Source organism: Rana temporaria, chromosome 1 (assembly GCF_905171775.1).
Source record: "Rana temporaria chromosome 1, aRanTem1.1, whole genome shotgun sequence".
Lineage (NCBI taxonomy): Eukaryota > Metazoa > Chordata > Amphibia > Anura > Ranidae > Rana > Rana temporaria.
Genome location: NC_053489.1, coordinates 578020343 through 578044695, shown reverse-complemented (window position 1 = coordinate 578044695; position 24353 = coordinate 578020343). Strand labels below are relative to the sequence as shown.

The 24353-nt window shown below is 46.4% G+C and overlaps 1 protein-coding gene across 3 annotated transcripts in view; it reads left to right on the top strand.

The window, feature by feature from the left end:
• FIP1L1 (factor interacting with PAPOLA and CPSF1) overlaps positions 1-24353 on the top strand; it is a 115007-nt gene that overhangs the window by 53386 nt on the left and 37268 nt on the right. For all 3 annotated transcript variants that reach the window (XM_040334868.1, XM_040334860.1, XM_040334853.1), the window contains exons 12-13: positions 10566-10592; positions 15215-15269. In XM_040334868.1, the coding sequence (XP_040190802.1) occupies positions 10566-10592; positions 15215-15269 (82 nt within the window). The remainder of the gene's footprint in view (positions 1-10565; positions 10593-15214; positions 15270-24353) is intronic.

Sequence of the window (24353 nt, the reverse complement as noted above, 5' to 3'; positions counted from 1 at the left end):
TCCATCCTCTATTGGAGGAAGTCTTGTTCCAAGAGTGGAACAAACCAGACAAGGTTTTCTTTCCACCTAAGAAATTTTCTGTCTTATATCCTATGGAAGAAAAGTTTTCCAAGAGATGGGCTTCTCCTGCAGTAGACGCAGCCATCTCATGTGTTAACAAATCGTTAACATGTCCTGTAGAAAACGTACAGGTTTTCAAAGATCCAGTTGATAGACGCTTGGAAGCCCTACTTAAGAACTCCTTCACTTCTGCAGGGGCAGTAGTACAGCCAGCCGTGGCTGCGATTGGAGTCGCTCAAGCTTTATCGGATCAATTTAAGCAAATGCTTGAACTTATTCCTGCCGAGCAGGCAGAAGAATTTTCGGATGTCCCTAAGGCCATATGTTTTACGGTAGACGCAATCAAGGATTCTATCCAACAAGCGTCACGTTTATCATTATCCCTTATCCATATGAGAAGACTCTTATGGTTAAAAAGCTGGGAGGCTGAGCCCCCATGCAAGAAGCTCCTGGCAGGGTTTCCCTTCCATGGAGGACGGCTCTTCGGAGAGGACTTAGATAAATACATTCAGACCATTTCAAGCGGCAAGAGTACTCTCTTGCCAACTAAGAAGAGGGTTCAGGGACCTGCGTTTAAACGACAGTCCTCCCCTGGGCAGGGGCCCTCTAATGCCAAGCAGTATCGACGGCCTCCTGCAAGAACAAACTTCGGCTTCAACAGCAGATCACGAGGACAGGCTGTTAGGGGCAAGAGGCAGTGGTTTCGCAAGCCAGCAAAACCAGCCCCCAAGTCTACCTCATGAAGGGGCGCCCCCACCCACGAAGGTGGGGGGAAGGCTGCGACTCTTTTCGGAGATTTGGGAAGCCAATATTCCCGACGAGTGGGTACGGTCTTCCGTGGCCACAGGCTACAAGCTAGAGTTCCTAAGGTTTCCTCCTCCTCATTTCCAGGAGTCGAGGATTCCAAACGATCTGGAGAAAAGAGCCGCATTAAGGTCGGCTCTAGATCATCTACTTTCCCAGGAAGTAATAGTAGAGGTACCAGTCCTGGAACAGGGGCTGGGTTTCTACTCCAACCTATTCATCATCCTAAAGCCCAATGGAGATGTCAGGCCAATTTTGGACCTAAAGATGGTAAATGCATACTTAAAGGTCCGCTCATTTCGGATGGAATCCGTGCGGTCAGCAGCTGCCACACTCCAAAAGGACGACTTCATGGCGTCCATAGACATAAAGGATGCCTACCTTCATGTTCCAATTTATCAGCCACATCAAAGATATCTACGCTTTATGGTGGCTTCGCGTCATTTCCAATTCGTGGCGCTTCCCTTCGGGTTGGCTACGGCCCCCCGGGTGTTCACGAAGGTTCTAGCTCCAATCCTAGCCAAGCTAAGGATCCAAGGGGTCACGATCCTAGCATACCTGGACGACCTCCTAGTCATAGACCACTCATCTCCCGGCTTGGAACGAGCAGTGGCCCTCATGGTCCAATACCTCGAGAGGTTCGGCTGGGTCCTAAATCAAGAAAAGTCAACATTCCAGCCCACAAGGCAGTTGGAATATCTCGGCATGAGATTAGACACGGAACAACAAGGGGTGTTCCTACCTCTGAGGAAGGTCAAAGCCATCAAGGAATTAATCCTACTGGTTCTAAGCAAGAAAAAACCGACTATTCGCCTATGTATGAGATTACTAGGCAAGATGGTGGCTACTTTCGAGGCGGTGCCATACGCCCAGAGCCACACTCGCATCCTGCAGGCAGCCATCCTGTCAGCATGGAGCAGAAGGCCACAGGCCTTGGATATCCCGTTGCCTCTCTCATCAAGAGTCCGGCAAAGTCTGTGTTGGTGGTTAGACCCTCAGAATCTACTGAAGGGAAAATCTTTCAGCCCAGTGGCTTGGAAGATAGTGACCACAGACGCCAGCCTGACGGGCTGGGGAGCGATTGTGGATGGTTCCACTCGCCAAGGTATTTGGGCAAAGCCAGAGAAGCTTTTACCCATCAACATCTTGGAGCTCAGAGCTGTTCGACTAGCCCTCAGGGCTTGGACGTCGAAATTGCAGGGGCTCCCGGTGAGAATTCAATCAGACAATGCCACGGCAGTGGCATACATAAATCACCAAGGGGGGACCAGGAGTCAGGCCGCTCAGAGAGAAGTGAGCTTGATTCTCTTATGGGCAGAGGCTCATGTGCCCTGCATATCGGCAGTATTCATTCCCGGAGTGGACAACTTTCAGGCGGACTTCTTAAGCCGCCAGACTCTATGGCCGGGGGAATGGTCTCTGCATCCACAAGTCTTTCAAGCACTCTGCCAAAGATGGGGAGTGCCGGACGTGGATATCATGGCATCGAGACTCAACAAGAAGCTAGACAGGTTCATGTCCCGCTCAAGGGATCCGATGGCCTGCGGAACCGATGCTCTGGTTTGCCCTTGGCATCAGTTCAAGCTTCTTTATGCGTTTCCCCCGCTCCAGTTACTACCCCGCCTGCTGCGCAGGATCCGGGTGGAGCACATACCAGTTATCCTGGTAGCTCCAGCATGGCCCAGAAGGGCTTGGTACTCACTAATCCTAAGGATGGTAGTGGGAAACCCTTGGACTCTGCCTCTAAGGCCAGACCTGCTATCGCAAGGTCCGATCCTCCACCCTGCCTTACGGCATCTAAATTTGACGGCCTGGAAGCTGAATCCTTGATTCTCAGGGGTAGAGGTCTGTCTCAGAAGGTAATCTCTACCCTAATCAGAGCCAGGAAACCGGTCTCTAGGGTGATTTATCACAGGGTCTGGAAGGCCTATATAGGCTGGTGCGAGTCCAAGCTATGGCTTCCTCGCAAGTTCACCATAGATAGAGTTTTAAGTTTTCTCCAGCTAGGAGTGGATAAAGGGATTTTTAATACAGCTTACCTGTAAAATCCTTTTCTTGGAGTACATCACGGGACACAGAGCGGCATATTCATTACTATGTGGGTTATATGGAGTACCTTCAGGTGATGGACACTGGCAATCTCAAACAGGAAGTGCCCCTCCCTATATAACCCCCTCCCATAGGAGGAGTACCTCAGTTTTGTAGCAAGCAGTATGCCTCCCAAAAATGGTCCCCAAAAGAGGGGTGGGAGCTCTGTGTCCCGTGATGTACTCCAAGAAAAGGATTTTACAGGTAAGCTGTATTAAAAATCCCTTTTTCTTTCTCGTACATCACGGGACACAGAGCGGCATATTCATTACTATGTGGGATGTCCCAAAGCAATGCTTACAATGAGGGGAGGGAGAACATCTTCCCAAGACAAAAGGATTTAATTTAGAGATATACTCAAATCATAATAAATCCAACTTAGTTGAGAAAAAATAAATTTTTAAATTTAACTCAAAAGGGAGCCCCCGGAATCCGAGGGTCTCAAACTGCAGCCTGCAGCACTGCCTGCCCAAAGGCTGTATCAGTATTCCTTCTTACGTCCAACTGGTAGAATTTTGTAAACGTGTGGACAGAAGACCAGGTTGCCGCCTTGCAAACTTGAGCCATAGAGATCTGGTGGTGTGCTGCCCAGGAGGCGCCCATGGCTCTAGTAGAATGAGCCTTTAATGATAACGGAGGAGGCAACCCTTTCAAGCCGTAGGCCTGAGTTATTAACTGTTTAATCCATCTCGAGATGGTGGATTTTGCAGCTGCCTGCCCCTTCTTGGGCCCATCCGGTAAAATGAACAACACATCTGTTTTCCGGATCTTCTCTGTAGCTTTAAGATAGGCCTTCATGGCCCTGACAATATCCAAGGTATGCAGCAACCCTTCCTTTCTGGAAGTAGGTTTAGGGAAGAAGGATGGTAATACCAAATCCTGGTTTAGATGAAAACTGGATATAACCTTTGGTAGGAAGGAAGGATGAGGGCGGAGAACGACCTTGTCCTTATGAAAAATAAGATATGGTTCCTTACAGGATAAGGCCGCCAGTTCCGATACTCTTCTTGCGGAAACTATGGCGACCAAAAATACTAACTTCCTTGTCAGTAAAACCAAAGGAATTTCAGCCAACGGCTCAAACGGTTGTTTCTGTAAACTTGACAGAACAAGATTTAAATCCCACGGACAAAGCGGGGATTTAACTGGAGGATTAATACGTAAGACCCCTTGAAGGAAGGTCTTAACTAGCGAGTGGGTGGCCAGCGGCCGCTGAAACCACACTGACAAAGCTGAAATCTGTCCTTTGATTGTGCTTAATGCCAGTCCTTTATCCACTCCTAGCTGGAGAAAACTTAATACTCTATCGATGGTAAACTTGCGAGAAAGCCATCGCTTGGACTCACACCAGCCTACATAGGCCTTCCAGACCCTGTAATAAATCACCCTAGAGACCGGTTTCCTGGCTCTGATTAGGGTAGAGATTACTTTCTGAGACAGACCTCTACCCCTGAGAATCAGGGATTCAGCCTCCAGGCCGTCAAATTTAGATGCCGTAAGGCAGGGTGGAGGATCGGACCTTGCGATAGCAGGTCTGGCCGTAGAGGAAGAGTCCAAGGGTCTCCCACTACCATCTTTAGGATTAGTGAGTACCATGCCCTTCTGGGCCATGCTGGAGCTACCAGGATGACTGGTATGTGCTCCACCCTGATCCTGCGCAGCAGGCGGGGTAGTAACTGGAGCGGGGGAAATGCATAAAGAAGTTTGAACTGATGCCAAGGGCAAACTAACGCATCGGTTCCGCAGGCCCTGGGATCCCTTGTGCGGGACATGAACCTGTCTAGCTTCTTGTTCAGTCTCGATGCCATGATATCCACGTCCGGCACTCCCCATTTCTGGCAGAGTGTCTGAAAGACCTGTGGATGCAGAGACCACTCCCCCGGCAACAGAGTCTGGCGACTTAAGAAGTCCGCCTGTAGGTTGTCCACTCCGGGAATGAATATAGCCGATATGCAGGGCACATGGGCTTCTGCCCACAAGAAAATCAAGCTCACTTCTCTCTGAGCGGCTTGACTCTTGGTTCCCCCTTGGTGATTTATGTATGCCACCGCCGTGGCATTGTCCGATTGTATTCTCACCGGGAACCCCTGCAGTTTGGACGTCCAAGCCTTGAGGGCTAGTCGAGCAGCTCTGAGCTCCAAGATATTGATGGGCAACTGCTTCTCTGCTGCTGCCCAAGTGCCCTGGCGAGTGCAACCCTCCAACATTGCTCCCCAGCCAAACAGGCTGGCGTCTGTGGTTACTATTTTCCAGGTCACAGGACTGAAAGTCTTTCCCTTCAGGAGATTCTGAGGGTTTAACCACCAAGATAGACTTTGCCGCACTCTTGGTGAGAGTGGCAAAGGAATTTCTAAGGCCTGAGGCCTCTTGCTCCATGCTGACAGGATGGCTGCCTGCAGGATGCGAGTGTGGCTCTGAGCGTATGGAACCGCCTCGAATGTGGCCACCATCTTGCCTAGTAGTCGCATACATAGGCGAACAGTTGGCCTTTTCTTTCTTAGAACTATATGTATTAGCTCTTTGATGGCCTTGACCTTTAATAGGGGTAGGAACACCTTTTGTTGTTCTGTATCCAATCTCATGCCGAGATATTCCAGCTGCCTTGTGGGCAGGAATGCTGACTTGTCTCGATTTAGGACCCAGCCGAACCTTTCGAGGTACTGAACTGTGAGGGCCACTGCTCGCTCCAGGCCAGGAGACGAGTGGTCTACAACCAAGAGGTCGTCCAGGTAAGCCAAGACCGTGACTCCTTGGGTCCTTAGATTGGCTAGGATTGGGGCTAGGACCTTCGTGAATACCCGGGGGGCCGTAGCCAACCCGAAAGGGAGCGCCATAAATTGGAAATGACGTTGAGCCACCGAGAAGCGTAGAAATACTTGATGTGGCTGAAAAATTGGCACATGAAGGTAAGCATCCTTTATGTCTATGGACGCCATAAAGTCGTCCTTCTGGAGCACGGCGACAGCTGACCGAATAGTTTCCATCCGGAATGAGCGGACCTTTAGGTACGCATTCACTCCCTTTAAGTCCAAAATTGGCCTGACATCGCCGTTGGGCTTTGGGATGATAAACAGGTTGGAGTAGAACCCCAATCCCTGTTCCCGGACTGGTACTTCTACTATCACCTTTTGGCATAGCAGATGATTCAATGCCGCTATCAATGCGGCTTTTTTCACAGGGTCGCCTGGTACTCTTGACTCCTGGTAATGAGGAGGAGGGATTTTTAGAAACTCTAGTCTGTAACCTGCGGCCACAGTAGACCGGACCCATTCGTCGGGAATGTTGGCTTCCCAAACCTCTGCAAAGAGGTGAAGCCTTCCCCCCACCCTCATGGGTGGGGGCGCCTCTTCATAAGGCAGACTTAGGGGCTGGCTTAGCTGGTTTGCGATACCAAGGTTTCTTGCCGCCAGAGGCCTGTCCCTGCGATTTGCTGTTAAAGTTTGATCGTACAGGAGGCCGTCGGTACTGCCTGGAATTTGAGGGCCCCGAAGCCGGGGAAAGCTGCCTTTTACATGTAGGCCCCCGAAACTTCTTTTTGACTGGTAAAAGCGTACTCTTACCACTCGAAATAGTCTGAATGTATTTATCCAGATCTTCTCCGAAGAGTCGCCCTCCATGGAAGGGAAAACCTGCCAGAAGCTTTTTGCACGGGGGCTCGGCCGCCCAGTTTTTTAACCATAAGAGTCTTCTCATATGCACTAAAAATAGTGATAAACGAGACGCTTGCTGAATAGAGTCCTTTATAGCATCCACCGCAAAGCATAGAGCTCTGGGTATATCAGATAGCTCCTCTGCCTGCTGGGCAGGGATGTCCTTAAGCATCTGTTTAGTCTGGTCCTTTAAAGCTTGACAGATACCGATAGCAGCAACTGCTGGCTGTACCACTGCCCCTGCCGTAGCAAAGGAGGCTTTTAAAAGAGTCTCCAAACGTTTATCAACCGGGTCCTTAAACATTTGAATGTTTTCTACCGGGCAAGTTAGTGATTTATTCACACATGAGATGGCAGCATCCACAGCTGGGAGCGCCCATCTTTTGGCAAACTTCTCTTCCAACGGGTAGATAACAGAAAATTTTTTAGGCGGCAGAAAAATTCTGTCTGGTCGTACCCAATCCTGGAAAATTAATTCCTCCAAAAGAGGATGGACCGGAAAAACTGCGTTGTTCAAAGGCGCCCTTAAGGAGCCCAAAGAGGAAACTACCGGCCCCCGGCGCTCCGGTAAAGGCAACTTAAATGCTGAGTGAACCATATCTGTCAAAGACTGGACCCACAGACTCTCCGCTTGGGAGGCTGAGAATGGTTCTTCAACAGTAGATTCCTCAATTTCTGAACCCTCTGGATTCTCGTCCAGTAGGTCCTCCTGAAACTCTAATTCCTCCGGCGAGAGAATTTCAGCATCTGAGGATACAAATTTAGGCGAAGGGGATCTAGTCCGTTTCTTGCCTGGTAAAGACTTAGCGAACATAGCCGCCAATCTTTCCTCTAGCCCACCCAACGAGGCAGCTAGCATTTCCTCTGTGACAAACACAGGGTTGGGTGGATCTGGGCCAGCCGCCGCACCAGACCCCCCTATTGGCTCAACCAAGGCGGCCACAACTTGGCTACTAGGTGGGGAGAGTACCGGCATAGCCTGACTCATGTCCTCAGAATCCGAGGGGGAGCCCTTTTGTTTTTTGGCATTTTTTGCCCCTTTTGATCCTGAGCCTTTGGGAGCCATAGTACAATACCGAGGTACCCCTGCATGCAACAACTGACTGTTTGCAGCTAGGAATAGTTAAGAGGTTTAGGGAACAGCAGGATTACTAGTGTCCAAAAACCCCTGGTGAGGCCGAGTATGTTTATTCAAAAAATAAAGGAAAAAAATCTCTCTTTTTTTTTTTTTTTTTTTACTATGATATTATGTTCCTTTAAATAAAATGTATATATATATATTCTTTTTTTTTTTTTTTTTTTTTAAAACATACGGCCCCACCAGATATCCTTTGCGGCCTCCAACCTGCTGCAAAGGGGAATTTTTGGCTGTAGAAAGAAAATAGGCCAAGCCTAGGATGTACTACCCCTTTCCTGCCACCGGGGGTCACCGGAGTGCCGCTCTGCGTCCCCTCTCCTCCAGCATCAGCTCAGACTGAGCCATGAATGCAGCCTGTCTGTTCTTAACAGACGCGAAGGCACGCCTCTTCCTGCGCTCTCTCCGCCCCCTCCTCCCGAACGGCGCGAAACCGTCTATTTTGGCGTGCCCGCGCACGCGCGCGCGCCTGTCAGGAAGGAGAGAGACACATGGAGACGCGCGCCAGGCGCTACAGAGGCAGGGAGAGAGGATCGAGCCGTCGGCTGCAGGGCGGCAAATTTGAACCCCCGGACAGGTAGGCAGCTAACAGAGACTCTTAAGGGCTCAGTTCTTTGCCCAGAAGAGATTCAAAGATGACCCTATCTGACCAGCAGGGCAGCAGGTGGCCAGCAAAGACTTACTTGGACAGGGGAACCAGAGATGGGGGGGGGGAAATCAGATCATCCTGTCTACACACAGACATAGTGACCAAGGTGCCTATGCAGAGCATACTTAGGCTACCCCCCCTTTTGATCACCCCTGGGGAGCCCGCTGTCGAACCAAGTTCCGCAGGCTCCCCACTTACCTGCTCCATGCCGCAGGACGTTTGCAAGCAAACACAGTCCAATCTTCTCCCATCTCCGTGGGTAGTGTAGTAGACCATCAGGCACTGGGGTCCTAGAAGGAACCGCTGTCCTGGACCTATATAGCACCCCGGCAAGCAGGATACTTTTGGCTTTGGAAAAAAGCACCAAGTCCTGGGCCCGGGGTCCAGCCCTCCAGAGAGGGCATTATAGGCAAAACCCCCTGGATTTTGGGGCCCGGGTACTGTCCACTTCGGCACTGAGGCACTCTGGACAGATCCGGTTAGCCTGCCAAAATCCTAAGGATATGGAGGCAAGCTATTCCGTGACCAACACCTAAGACACTGGCGAAAAAACTGAGGTACTCCTCCTATGGGAGGGGGTTATATAGGGAGGGGCACTTCCTGTTTGAGATTGCCAGTGTCCATCACCTGAAGGTACTCCATATAACCCACATAGTAATGAATATGCCGCTCTGTGTCCCGTGATGTACGAGAAAGAAAAAGGATTGGCATTAAGCACAATCAAAGGACAGATTTCTGCCCTGTCAGTGTGGTTTCAGCGGCCGCTGGCCACCCACTCGCTGGTTAAGACCTTCCTTCAAGGGGTCTTACGTATTAAACCTCCAGTTAAATCCCCGCTTTGTCCGTGGGATTTAAATCTTGTTCTGTCGAGTTTACAGAAACAACCGTTTGAGCCGTTGGCTGAAGTTCCTTTGGTTCTACTGACAAGGAAGTTGGTGTTTTTGGTTGCCATAGTTTCCGCAAGAAGAGTTTCGGAACTGGCAGCCTTATCCTGTAAGGAACCATATCTTATATTTCATAAGGACAAGGTCGTTCTCCGCCCTCATCCTTCCTTCTTACCGAAGGTCATATCCAGTTTTCATTTGAACCAGGATTTGGTATTACCATCCTTCTTCCCTAAACCTACTTCCAGAAAGGAAGGGTTGCTGCATACCTTGGATATTGTCAGGGCCATGAAGGCCTATCTTAAAGCTACAGAGAAGATCCGGAAAACAGATGTCCTGTTTATTCTACCGGATGGGCCCAAGAAGGGGCAGGCAGCTGCAAAGTCCACCATTTCTAGGTGGATTAAGCAATTGATCACTCAGGCCTACGGCTTGAAAGGGTTGCCTCCTCCAGTATCATTAAAGGCTCATTCTACTAGAGCCATGGGCGCCTCCTGGGCAGCACACCACCAGATCTCTATGGCTCAAGTTTGCAAGGCGGCAACCTGGTCTTCTGTCCACACATTTACAAAATTCTACAAGTTGGACGTAAGAAGGAATACTGATACTGCCTTCGGGCAGGCAGTGCTGCAGGCTGCAGTTTGAGACCCTCGGATTCCGGGGGCTCCTCTTTTTTTGAGTTAAATTTAAAATTTAAGATTATTTTTCTCAAATAAGTTGGATTTATTATGATTTGAGTATATCTCTAAATTAAATCCTTTTGTCTTGGAGATGTTCTCCCTCCCCTCATTGTAAGCATTGCTTTGGGACATCCCATATAGTAATGAATGCCGCTCTGTGTCCCGTGATGTAACGATAAAGAAAAAGAGATTTTTAATACAGCTTACCTGTAAAATCTTTTTCTTGGAGTACATCACGGGACACAGAGCTCCCACCCCTCTTTTGAGGACCATTTTGGGAGGCATACTGCTTGCTACAAAACTGAGGTACTCCTCCTATGGGAGGGGGTTATATAGGGAGGGGCATTTCCTGTTTGAAGATTGCCAGTGTCTACACCTGAAGGTACTCCATATAACCCATATAGTAATGAATGCCGCTCTGTGTCCCGTGATGTACTCCAAGAAAAAGATTTTACAGGTAAGCTGTATTAAAAATCTCTTTATCTCGCTGTTGCTAAATATCAATCAGCTGAGCTTCATGGGAAATAAATTAAAATTAAAGCTGCAATCTAGCAAAAATGTTGTTTTTACATGAGTTCCTAAAAACTAAGGTTTTCCTTTTTTTTTTTTCCCTAGGAATACCAATTACAGTGCCACCACCAGGCAAGTATTTTAATGAATATTTAGTGTGCCAACATTTAGTTATTTTTCTATTATCTTTAAGTATTTTTATTTGATGAGTAGATGGTACATCATTCTGCTTAATGGCAACTGTTTGAACATGAAAAGGAAAGCAGAAATAAATCTGCCCAGTGTAGCAGCCATCCGTGTACTTACATTAATTAAAAATGTTCAAAAAGGCACCAACAAACTAGAAGCACATCCTGCCTGGCTCCTTTGACTTGTATGTTTTAGTTTCAGCCTGCATTATGTTTGTTATCCTAATTGTGTGTAGGCATTTAAGAAGATTTTATAGAAACAGTTTCATATGTAGACTGGTTATGCAATCCGCATCAAACAGCGGGAACTCGTTAAATGACATACTGCAGTGCTGAAATGGGCTACGCAACTTCTAGAGATGTCGGGTGCATTTAATTCATTAGAAGTTGGTGTACACAGGCAGAAAGGTCAGTGATTTTTGCACACCTATTGTCCACAATGCCTGACAATGATGCAGTAGATTGTGATCAGTTTAGAAGCTTTCTCCAATGTAGTATAGATATGTCTATGATGGTAAGCCCATCTTTTTAAAAATAGAAGGAAGATTTACTGGTGTTAATATTTTTGTTTAAAGGTACCTATTTTGAGAGAAAGGGCTTCCAACTATCATGTTGTACCAGTAAATCAGTACTTTGGGATTCACTAACCAAAAAGAATTTTGAATTGCGTACTTGTTTTTGGACAGTGGCTCGTAGAAACCAAGCTATTGGATTGGCCTGACAGTTGGATAGCTTTTATTTTCCAAGTAAGTCAACAGTGGAAGCTTTATATGTATGTCAACAGTACATACATTTTGGCTTCATTCCCACATTCATAGACAAATTCTGAATGAAGCTCCATCTCTGTAATAGATATATTAAGGTACTTAGACCTAGAAGCACCACTATGATATTGTCACCTTTCTTTTGGGAGTGTAACAAAGATTGACATCTAAAACCAATTATATTATTTAAGCCAATAGCGAAAAGCGCTAAGTGTTCTGGCAGGGGGGCTGTCCCCCTGTCACAACACAATAGCACAGCAGGGGAGATCCCTGTACACTCTAACATTACATAGTTAGTACAGCGTCTCCTCCAGAGGTGTCAGGTTTTTTTTTTTTTTTTTTTTTTCATTTATCCCTACTGAGTTGAATGGGGAAAAAAAAATACTAGTGTGTACTAGGCTTTAAGCTTGGGTAGCGGGTAGTACATTTGGTGAGATTAACATGTTCTCTAGGATATCTAAGGTTTTTGCATTTGAGGTTAAATGAGGGAAAGCAGAAAAAGCAAAAATATGGTCAGGAGGACTGGGGAAAGGGGTTAGCGGAGGATGAACCTGGAGTAGATGATCAGTTAATACACTGGTATGATAAACTTGTTAGGTACGAGGTGAAATCTGAAGAGTGTTTAACACCTTTACGACCGCATAATACATACATTTAGGCATCCGGTAAGTGGTCTTTAATCGTGGGCATTGCATATGTGTTCTAGTGTTTGTGCTGAAAGTCTGCTCGCACACTCCTGGCACAGAGAACAAGCAGTCAGTGGCAGCCCTGTGCCTCTTACTATCAAGAACCAGATTCCGATCACACGATCGTTTGTAATAGCCCATGATTGGCTTTCACAGTGATCATTCACCTTGTTACCCACCCCAGACTACTTTTCTAGCGAGGAGAAGATGCAATGTATCGCTTTTTTTTTTTTTTTTATATAGTGAAGTGCGTAATAAAAGAACAAAACAAACTGGGGGGGGGGGGTATGGTTACAATAAATTTTAACTAGTTCAGGACTCGATCTAATCTAGTGAGCTAGTGGCAGTGTACAGTAGGTGGCAGTGTGGCAGTTACTGCTGTCCAGAAATATACAAGGCACAGTGAGGGAAATACGTATTTGATTCCCTGCTGATTTTGTACATTTGCCCACTGACCAGGAAATTACCAGTCTATCATTTTTAATGGTATGTTTATTTTAACAGTGAGAGACAGAATAACAATAATATCCAGAAAAACTTTATAAATTGATTTGCATTTTCAAGAGTGAAATTTGTTACCATATCAGTCTGGCTCCCAGGTGTCTTCTATAGAGGTAACAAGCTGAATTTAGGAGCACTTAAAGGGAGTGCCCCCAATCTCAGCTTGTCACCTGTATAAGACACCTGTCCACAGAATCAATCATATTCCAATCTCTCAACCATGGCCAAGACCAAAGAGAGCTGGGACAGGATTGTAGACCTAAACAGATGCAATTATTCAGAAATGGCAGAAACACAAAATAACGGTCATTCTCCCTCGGTCTTGTGCTCCATGCAAGATCTCACCTCATGGCGTTTCAATGATCATGAGAACGATGAGGAGTCGGCCCAGAACTACACAGGAGAATCTCAAAGATCTCAAGGCAACTGGAACCATAGTCCCCAATAAAACGATTGGTAACACACTACGCCGTGAAGGACTGAAATCCTGCAGCGCCCACAAGCTCTCCCTGATCAAGGAAGCGTGTGTACAGGACCGCTTGAGATTTGCTAATGAACATCTGAATGATTCGGAGGAGAACTGGGGTGAAAGTGTTGTGGTCAGATGAGACCAAAATCAAGCTCTTTGACATCAACTCGCTGTTTGTAGGATAAGAACACCATCCCAACCGTCAAACATAGAGGTGGAACCATTTTGCTTTGAGAGTGTTTTTCTGCTATGGGGAGAGGACAACTTCACTGCATCAAAGGGGAGAGGGACAGGGCCATGTACCATCACATCTTGGATGAAAATCTCCTTCCCTCAGCCAGGGCATTGAAAATGGGTTGTGTATGTGTATTCCAGCATGACAATGACTCAAAACACACAGCCAAGGCAACATAGGAGTGGCTCAAGAACAAGTACATTAAGGTCCTGGAGTGGCCTAGCCAGTCTCCAGACTTAATCCCAGAGAAAATATTTGGAGGGAGCTGAAGGTTCGAGTTGCCAAACATCCGCCTCGAAACCTTAATGACTTGGAGAGGATCTGCAAAGAGGAGTGGGACAAAATCCCTCCTGAGATGTGTGTAAACCTGGTGGCCAACTACAAGAAATGACTGATCTCTGTGATTGCCAATAAGGATTTCTCCACCAAGTACTAAGTCATGTTTTGAGAATGGGTCGAATCTTATTTCACTTCATTTAAAATGCAAATTTAGGACTTTTTTTTTAAATGTTTTTTTTTTTTTGTTCTGTCTCACTGTTAAGCCTATCATTTTAATGATAGGTTTATTTTATCATTTTTTTGTCAGTGGGCAAACGTACAAAATCGGCAGGGGATCAAATACTTTTTTCCCTCCATGTATAATTCACTTGGATACACAAAGTGGTTGCCATGATATGTAGAGTTTTATTAACGCATATCAATGTTGCAAAATTGGGTGTAGGCATTAAGGTTTGTTTTGACCCTGGTCATTAAAGGGTTAAAATGAACACACATGAACTTGGTGGATGTAAAAGAATCCAAAGTGCCTCTATTCTTGGAGATAGATGGAACCCCATCTTGCCTGTTCATTCTGACAATGGAGGAGTACCTTGTTTGAGCCAACATCTAGAGAAAAAAAGTGCAAGCAGAAATCAGAATATGGTGAAGTAGAACAGTTATCATGGAAAGAAGGGTAATTCTGAGGATTATTTGGAATCCTGTCACCAGTTAGCTTATGATATAGTCACAAAATCTATTCCATAAGTGAATAATTAATGGACGCGTTCCCCATATTTGTTTCATGGTTCCAGTGGCCACTTGGCATCTTAATCATTTGTCGGGTATAGAATGATCCATTTTATGTAAGGAGCTGATGGTTGCACATCTTAATGCCCCGGAGGAGATGGAGATTTTATGGGTACATTTCAATATTTTATCCAATTCCAGTTCCTTTTATTTGGAAAAAACCTTGGAGGCCTGCAGGTAGTGATGGAAAACATGGTAACATCCGCACATGTTTTTGTAAAGCATTTGCCATTACTATCCCTGTCCTGCATATCTTGGAGACATGTGAAAGATATTCTAGCGCAAACCAGAGACCTTCATGTGCTGCAAAATATAGGACGCTCACATGCACAAGATATGATGGCCAAGAGGAAAGCAAGATATGGTACAGGAAAAAATGAGCAGTTTCAGGGTCCATGCACACTGGGCATAAAATGCTGCAGGCTTTTGATATTTGTTTTCTTCAGCCTTATAGGCAGCTCTGTGTTACTCTTTGTCCATGCACATTAGGGACTTTACAGGCATATTTGCAGATACGTGTCTTCAGGCAGAAAAAAAAAACATCGGCATTGTGTTTTTGAGAGGAGCTGTCAGGCGGAAAAACAGATTGATACACAAACGCTCCTAAACGCAGATTTTAAGAAGAATTGACATTTTCAAGTGTACATTGACTATATAATGAAAAATGAGCATTCGAGGAATGTTTTGGTTAAAAACGCCTATAAAAGCAAATGCCCATAAACTCTTCTGCAATACAAGCCACTAGGAGCATTTTTTATGCAGCTTTTTTTTCCAGATGTTCTTGCATTTTGCAGATGTTTAATGAACTGTGAACCTCTTTTTTATTTTATTTTTTGTCAATTACAGGTTTCCCTCCTCCTCATGGCGGACCACCACCATCACTGATACCGACCATAGAGAGGTATATTATGCAGTATTACAGAATATGCAATATCTTGAATACCCAGTCCCTGGTCTTTCAAAGACTATTGTTGGTATTGTTTTAAGTATCGGAATACCAGTTGTTGTTTTTTTGTCTTTTTTTTTTTTTTTTTTTTTTTAATACGCATAGAATCCAGATTGTAAATGTGATGAGATCAATTCATTAAATTACTCAGAGACAAGTGGATGATATATTAAAGTAGTGTTTTCAACCTTTTTTCAGGCAAGGCACAGCCTTGAGGCACCCCATTCTAAAATGTAAAAACTATTCTAAAAGTGCTACATAATGCAGCAATAACCAACCATAAAGTCAAAGTAGGACACCAAATGTTAGAGGTGATTTAGTCTTCCAAAGCAAATGCACTTTTGCAAACTTATACTCACTAGTATTCCAATGTTTCTCCCATCACTCGGCTAATGTGACCCCACCACTGATGAGGGGCTGGGGAGGGTCAATCAAGGATGCTATGTAGGTGGCTGACATCCTCATCAGCTGATGACGCCATTGGTCATTGGCAGAAACCTGTGACTTGGTGTAACTAAAAGGCAGGGTTCATCCACACGGCTTGTATACAATTTTTGGGCAGTTTTTAGGCATTTTGCCATGGCACTCCTGAAGAAACCTCAAGGCACCCGGTTGAAAAAGCTGTATTAAAGGATAATTGGACTTTAGTCTGAAAATTAAGTCCTGCTTAACCTCCTCAGGCTTGCCCCTTTTTCCGGTATATCTATTTGAACATTATACATAAGTGTCTATACTGTGTAAAGTCCAGTAATACTGTCTCATCCTGCCCAGCACCTGCTCAGTTGCTCTCTATTTTTCAGCACTGGCAAATATGTAGAGGCTGTTCTGCTGACAGCCTAAATATTTAATGCTGCTCTGGGCTTCAGCAAAATGGCAGTAACAGGAGAAATTCCGGAGGCGAGTATAGCTGAACGATGGTGTTACCGTTGTGTGTGTATCTGGTGGGGGCATTGTCTCAAAAAACATTTCCATATGGTGATTCCTGTTTGGCCATTCTGTTCACTGCAGTAGATCCTCTTAAAGCACAGTCCATATAATTACTAATTCTAAAATGATTTCAAAACAACACAAAATATAGCTCACAGAAGCATTCTTAAAGGGGTGGTTCACCCTAAAAACAACTTTTTCTTATTACACTGGCCCCCCACATTACAATACGATTAAGGCTATTATTATTTTTTTGATGTTGTACATACCTTTGTACAGCATATTCACCCGTGGCATCCGGGTTGCGAGTCCCGCGGGAGTGGGCGTTCCTAACATGTCTGTGATTGACGTTTTGACCAAAAACGAGCTCCCCCCGTCGCGTAAGCCGCGTCACAGTTGGCGAAAGGAGCCAGTCGGCGCTATACTGCGCATGCGCATCGCCGTTCGGCTCCTTTCTCCAATCGTGACGCAGCTTACGCGACGGGAGCTCGTTTTTGGTCAAAACGTCAATCACAGACATGTTAGGAACGCCCACTCCCGTGGGACTCGCAACCCGGATGCCACGGGTGAATATGTTGTACAAAGGTATGTACAGCATGAAAAAAATAATAGCCTTAATCGTATTGTAATGTGGGGGGCCAGTGTAATAAAAAAAAGTAGTTTTTAGGGTGAACCACCCTTTAAATGGCAGAAGAGAGGAAGATATATTTATTTTTTTTTAATGTTTTTTTTAAAGCAGTGCTTCATATTCTAACTTCCATTGTTTAACTGGGACTGCAAAAATTACAGCTGAAATACGTGTTACGTGTTTTTGAATTCATATAAACCATTCTGTACATTTAAGTAGCTTAACATTAATGAAGTAAGACTTGCGTATGTATCTTAAAGAATGAAGTGAGAGCACAGTGGACGTGTTCTCTTTCAAAACTTCAACAGATACTTGCCTACATTTCCAGAATCACAATGGAAAAACGTGACAGTTGGATTCATTCTGTCAATGGAAAGGGAAGCCTGGTGATGGTTAATGTTTTCCTGCCAATGTAGAAACAAAACAGATGTTAACAGGTATTGGTGGAAGAAATTGGAATAGGCACCAATATTCTGATTTAGATCATCTGCTGAAAGCTGAAAGTAAAGTGAGTGCAGCTTACACTTTCCATGTTCTCTGGAACAGAATAGACTCCCATGATGGGACAGTACTGGTAAGAGAAAAAAGTGATGCCAGAAAACATAGTTTGTGCAGTCTTCTCTTCACCGCTGTTTTACTGACATCAGTGCCAGTCTGCCAGAGTGTTTGCTGACGGCATTTGAGCTTTTTCTGCAGCCTCATTTCAGCTTTGTTACATGCATGAGACACCTGGTTTCTAGATTATCTAGATTCATTCAATTTCCCTCTGCAGAATTTGTGCTATAAACTGTACACTATAGATTTTTTTTTTTTTTTTTTTTTTTACATGGAATATAGAGAATATTTACCCGTAGTAATTGGTGCAATCTCTTTGCCTGGACTGCATTTGTTTCCAGTGTGTTCATTGTGTTAAACGTATTTTATTGTTTTGCTGTGTTGTAATATAACTAAAGTGGTGTTGACACAAAAAAAAAAAATAATAATCCTGTAAAGCCAGTTATACAGCATAGTGCTTGTGTGGAGTTATTTGTCCCTCTCTATGCTGTAAAATACTTGGTTGGTCCTGCTTGTTACGGTGTCTCCCTTTAGTGTGCTGACTACGGTAATCAAGGCTGCTGATCCATGATACCTTGGTCAATTTACGTGCCTCTGTTAGCCTGCAGCCTCTCCCTCTCCTTCTCTGCCCCTCTCCTCCTGCAGCTATTGCGCTGTGGCTGTAAAATCACAAATCCTGGAATTCCCTCTGTTACAGCGAGATACACTGTGTAGTGTCTGTTTTTAAATACTATGCAACTAAAAACCTTATTTCAGAGCACCGCTGTGTGCTCGCTTGACCTCCCTCTGCTTTCCTCTCGGCTGCCATCAAAGTGGAATCTCGGCCCCTCCCACTTTAAACCTTAGATCAGGGAATGGAGACCCCTGGGAGGATGCGTGACCGCACAGCGACACTGTAAAAAAAGGGTATTTTGCTGCATAATGTTTAAAAAAACCACAGTATATCTTGCCATAACAGAGGGCATTCCAGCATTTGTGATTAGTGACATTGCACCTGCGTTAAAGCTTGGCTCCAGGCATGTTAACATTTTTATTTCTTTGTACATTACAAAACCCAGAGAAATTAATATTCAGGACTACTTGGGGTATGCTGCCACCTTCAGGTGAATGAACATTGGCCAAAAAGGGGAGGATTCCCCACTCAGGCATAACCTCTCCCTGCTTCTTTTTTGGTCAAACTCGAGCACAAAACTGAGCAGGTGGTGTAATGGACATACTTCCCTGGCTCTCTGAGAATCCCTTTTTTGGGCTCTGTTTTTGACAGGTAGCCTATCACCACTTCTGTCGGACTGCAGTGAGGTACGTCAGAAGTTTGGCCCCCTGCTCTTTCCCGTGCTGCCAGGCCACTAAGAGCTTTGTGGCTTTACTGCTGGGTTTCCTTGCCAGCAATGGGAACATTGGCTTGGGTGCAGACATCACTGGATTCCAGGACAGGTACCCTAAGTGTCCTAATAAAAGTGAGCAGCTACAGTATGTGTAGCTGCTGACTTAAAATTTTTGGATTGGGGGGGCGGAACACCTCTTTAATGGGTGAAGACTGCAATTGGAATGGTGAGTGCGTCTATGTATAGTGGGGCAGGTGTCAGGTCCCTCAGACAGTATTTGGTGCGCTGGGACTTCTGGACAGTTTTTGCTGTATGGGGCTGCAGCAACATTGGCTGAGCTCAATGGGGACAGTCTGGCATTCTGAGCAGCCACCATTTTAAGTTTGTTTGCACATTTTGAGCTGACTGTGCTTACTCTCTGTGGGTGATCAGATTGCGCTGCTCTGGGAGACAGCTGGACACGCATCGTTTCTGCCTTCATCCCTGTCAGCTCTTAGTCATCACAAGTACTGGAACGCTTACAGGCTACTAGGGGTGACTGGGGTGACGCTCCTCTCAGTGGCTGTTTCCTTCTGGGTATTTATAGGCTGATGTAACCCTCAGTAAGCCATAGCCTTGCGCCGGTGAGGGCATGAAAGATCGGGTGGGCTAAAGTACGGACAACCCCCTGCATAGTTTGTCCTGCTATGCCTTCCCAAAGGGTCAGCTTTATTCTGACACCTTGCCTTCATCTATTAATGCCACTGGTTTAGGGGCACAATTTTCCACTCCTCTTTGTTTCAACAGGGGATTTTTTTTGAAGACCTGGAATGCAAGCATGGGTTCTGTCCTTCTCCCTTCTCCCCTTTTATTGGAGGATGAGGCATCAGAGGAAATTCTTCATGAAGGGGGGGTGTAAGCTGTTAAGAATCAGTAATCCCCTATGGACACTTCCTCTTGGGAGAAATATCAAGCCCAGGGGGGTTGTCCCAAAAACAGACATGGTGGACATCCCAGGGGATGTGGTATGCACTAACCATAAGTTACCACAGCTGGAATCCCAAGTCTGTTCCAGTGCACCGTCACTTACTTAAAGTGATGCATTCAAATTTGTCTTAGCTTGAGAAGGTGCCTTTACCACCAAAGCTTTACACTTGCCAGTACCCCATGGAGGAGGCTTTTCACAAAAAATAGGGTTCTCTGACTGTTGACCCAGTTATTTCCTACTTGAATACCACACTGGCCATTCTAGTAGATAATGTTCTGATCTTTAAAGACTCCACAGATATGAGGTTTTAGGCCCTTCTTAAGGTGTCCTTATTTCTTGTAGGGAGCAGCTCTGCAGCCTGCGGTGGCTGCCATGGAGTTTCACTATGAATGCCTTGTAAAACCATTTTCATGGGTAAGGCACGATGTCAGTCCAAATGAGAAGGATTGAATGACTCAAGTGTTGGTCAGTGGAACATCTCTGCAGAAGAAAATAGGGAGGGCGCACTCTTGTTTTGACCATCATTTGGAAATGCCTTCATCCAGCTGTGGGTAAAAATACAGGGGCAGATTCATCAAGAGATACGACGGTCGGATCTGTGAGATCCCACGGTCGGATCTATGCGACTGATTCATAAGAATCAGTTCCGCATAGATCTCCCTTAGATCCGACTGGTGTAAGTGACTTACACCAGTCGAATCTTAGGCTGTAATCTCCCGCCGGCCGCTAGGTGTCGTCGCTTTTTTTTACACGTTGCATATGCAAATGAGGAGAACCGCCGTTTCACGTCCGTACGCCCGCCCGTCGCTCTTTTTCAACGTCGTTTGCGTTCGGCTTTTTCCGGCGGATAGCTACCCCTGCTAATATGAGGGGTAGCTAATGTTAAGTATGGCCGACGTTCCCGCGCCGAGTTTTAAATTTGTTACGTCATTTACGTAAGTACATCGGGAATACGGATGTCCGTAAGTAACCTAGCCGCCGAAAACAATGACGTCCTAGCGACGTCATTTGGAGCATGCGCACTGGGCTTTTTCGCCAGCGGCGCATGCGCAGTTAAATCGGCGCGGGAACGCGCCTGATTTAAATTGTACACCCCCCCTAGCCGCGGAATTTGCATTCCGCCGGGGGGAGTTAGGTTCCGATGGTGCAATTTGCGAGGTAAGTGCTTTATGAATCATGCACTAGCCTCGCTAAATTGCACCGGCGGATCGTAAAACAGGTAGATCTAGCGGATCTAAAGATCCGCTGATCTACCTGAATCCGGCCCACACTCTTTACCACTAAAGAAGGTAACGGCTCAAAAATTGGTGATGCTTTCCTAATCCAAGAAGAGTTTTTTACTTTTGTAAGCAGAAGGCTGCTCCCCAGTTTCATAAAAAAGAATTGGCCCCAGGAGTGCCCCCACTCGCCCAGGTGAGAGGATGTGTTATTGGCCTTCACAGCCGTTTGGATTCAAGAAGTTTCAGATAACGGAGTCTACAGTGTGGTTTCCAGAGGCTACAATTTGGAATTTTGCTGCTTTCCCCGCTTTATGCGCTCAAGAGTGTTTTTGGATCCACAAAAAGGAGCATTTTTCTTTATATTCCTGAAAAGACTGCTGCCCCAAGGGGTCACTTAGGAGGAGTTGTCTTATGGCTTCTTTTCGAACATGTCCACAGTACCTAAGCCAGGCAGCAATGTCTGGTCTATTTTGAACCTCAGAGTTCAGCAAGTTCCTAAATGTGCAGAAATTGCATACGATGTCCACCCAGTCGGTGATTGCTTTGTCCCCCTTTGGGTGCTTTCTGGTGTTGATGGATATCGAGGGTGCCTACCTTCACATCACAATTTTACAGCCTTGCTAACAATTTCTGATCACTGCTATTAGTTTGTGACATTGCCTTTTGGCCTCCTTATGGACTCAAGAGTGTTTACCAAGGGTGTTGGCTCCAGTTTTGAGATTGAGAACCTGAGTTATCCCCATTGTGGGTAATGGCTTTGAATCCTATTTCTATATACTGTACCTTTTTTTTTTTTTTTTTTTTTTTTTTTTTTTTTTAAGCAGAAGACCACTTCAAGTACTACTGTGTGCCGTCCTTTCCTTGTGAGAGTACATTTATTGTAGCTTGTGTCACAAGGCAATGATGAAAGGGGCTATTTCACAACTAGTGCATGTCACAATGCTGCTGCAGAAAACCACTTTCTTTATCGTACATCACGGGACACAGAGCGGCATAGTAATAACTGTGGGTTATAGAGCCTACCTTCAGGTGATGGACACTGGCACTCAAAGACAGGAAGTTCCGTCCCTATATAACCCCTCCCACACAGGGAGTACCTCAGTTTTTTTCGCCAGTATCTTAGGTGTTGGTCACGTTTTGTGAAAGCTCTTGCTTATGGAGTCCCTTTTGGGACTAGAGCAGGCTAAGAATCCGGATCCGTTCAAAGTGCTTCATAGCCAAAGTGGACAGTACCCGGGCCTCAGTTGGAAGAACAAGGTTTGGCCTATAATGCTTCTCTTTGAGAGCTGGACACTGGGCCCCAGTACTTTGGTCTATTCCACGGCTAAAAGTTTCTGCTGCCAGGGTGCTATATAGGTCCAGGGGAGTGGTCCTGTCCATGGACCCCGGTCCCTGAAGGTCTTTGACAATACCCACGGTGAGGGGTGAAGATTGGGCCTCTTGCATAAGCAACACCCTGCAGCGTGGAAAGGTAAGTGGAGGTACCTGCGGCACTTGGTCCGACAGTAGGTCCTTCAATTTTTTCGGGGTCTATGGGTGGCCTGTATTATGCTGCTATGCATGGGCCATGTTAACCACTATGTCTAGAGTAGACAGGATGGCTGCTAATTTACCCATATTGATATCCCCCGGCTGATGCCTACACATGCTGTTAGGTTGAATGTGAGTAAAACTGTGTACCTGTGTTTTCTTCTTCAGCCTGGGTTGAGTGTTGCTGAGTCCTGCAGTATGGTGTTCCGCCTGGAGCGTTGCTCCCCTCCCTTCCTGCTAGCCTCCATCGGGCCTGGACGTGCGCATGTGGAGTGCGCGGGCTCGCGGGGGAGGGCGGGACGCCCGCCCAGAAGCAAACAGCCTCATGTTTTAAGCCATGGGGTTTTAGTTTGCAGATGGGACACAGGAGTGCGGTATCTCCTACAGTTGCTCTTTTGAGCAGGTGACTGGCGTGGACTCAGCAGGGAGCAGCTCTCCAAAAGTGAAGACTCTCCTTAACCCCGAACACACTGTTCCCCCGGCAGGTTGTATTGGTATCAGTCTTTGTAGCTCCAGCAACAGTGACCAGCTAGTTACTATCTGGATGAGGTGGACCCAGGGGTTAACCTTGGTGTGAGCCCCTCCATTTTCTTTGTCTGGATTAGTGGGTGTCCCTGTAGCAGTCCTTGAAAGTAAGGGCATGGCTCCCAAGGGGTCAGGGACGGCAAAAAGGCCCCCCCTCGGGCTCGGATGATCTTGGTCAGACCTCTATGGTGCCATACTCCCCCGAGACACCAGAGTTTGTTCCTCAGGTTGAGCCATTGGGGTCACTGGGGGCTACAGCCGCTCCAGCCCAGGCGCCCCCTGTTTGTTAGAGGAGGTGTTGGCTTCCACCCTTGGGGGGTTGTAACAAAGATTGACGGCATTAATTGCGGCCGCTCTGCCCGAGAGGAAACGGGCTAGGTCCCCCTCTCCCGGAGTTCAATCCCTAGAAAGGGAAGTTTTCTCCTTAGATGAGGGTGAGGACCAGGCGGTTGAGGATTTAGAGGCAGATTCGGAGGAATCCACTCTAGAGGAACCTTTCTCAGCCACTCAAGCAGAGAGGCTTTGAATCCAGTCTTTGACGGATATGGTGCCGGCAGTGAGCGCAGTCTCTTCCTTGGGATCCTTAAAGGCTCCACAATCAGGTGCGGTTTTCCGATCCATTCTCTGTTAGAGAATCTGATGTATCAGGATTGGGTTCGCCCGGATAGGCTTTGTCCCTCCTAAGAGATTTTCGGTTCTCTATCCGATGGAAGGAGAGGTTCACAAAGAAGTGGATGGTCCCCGCAGTAGATGCGGCAGTGTCGTGTGTTAATAAAAGCCTTACCTGCCCTGTGGATAATGTCCAAATGTTTAAGGATTTAGCAGATAAGCGATTGGAAACTTTGCTAAAAGCATCCTTTACCACGGCGGGGGCAGTAATCCAGCCAGCTATTGCGGCTATAGGGGTCTGCCAGGCTTTAAAAGACAAGACAAGTCCTAAGGGATATTCCAGCCCAACAGGCTCAGGACTTGGCTGACCTTCCAAGAGCCCTATGCTTTGGATGCCATCAAAGATTCCATCCAACAGGCTTCTCGGCTCTCGCTAGCATTAGTTCATATGTGGAGGCTCTTGTGGCTAAAAAATTGGTCAGCCGAAACCCCCTGCAAGAAACTCCTGGCAGGGTTTCCCTTTAATGGCGAAAAGTTGTTTGGTGAGGATCTGGATAGGTATATCCAGAAGATCTCAAGTGGAAAGAGTACCTTGTTGCCGGTAAAGAAGAGGGTTTGGGGCCCCATATTCAAACGCCCTCCCTCTCCAGCCCCAGGGGCTTCGGCTTCTCGCCAGTATCGACGGCCGCCAGGTCGATCGGGCATGGGGAATAAACAGCAGGGTCAGGCTCCAGGCATCTGGAGACCCTGGAC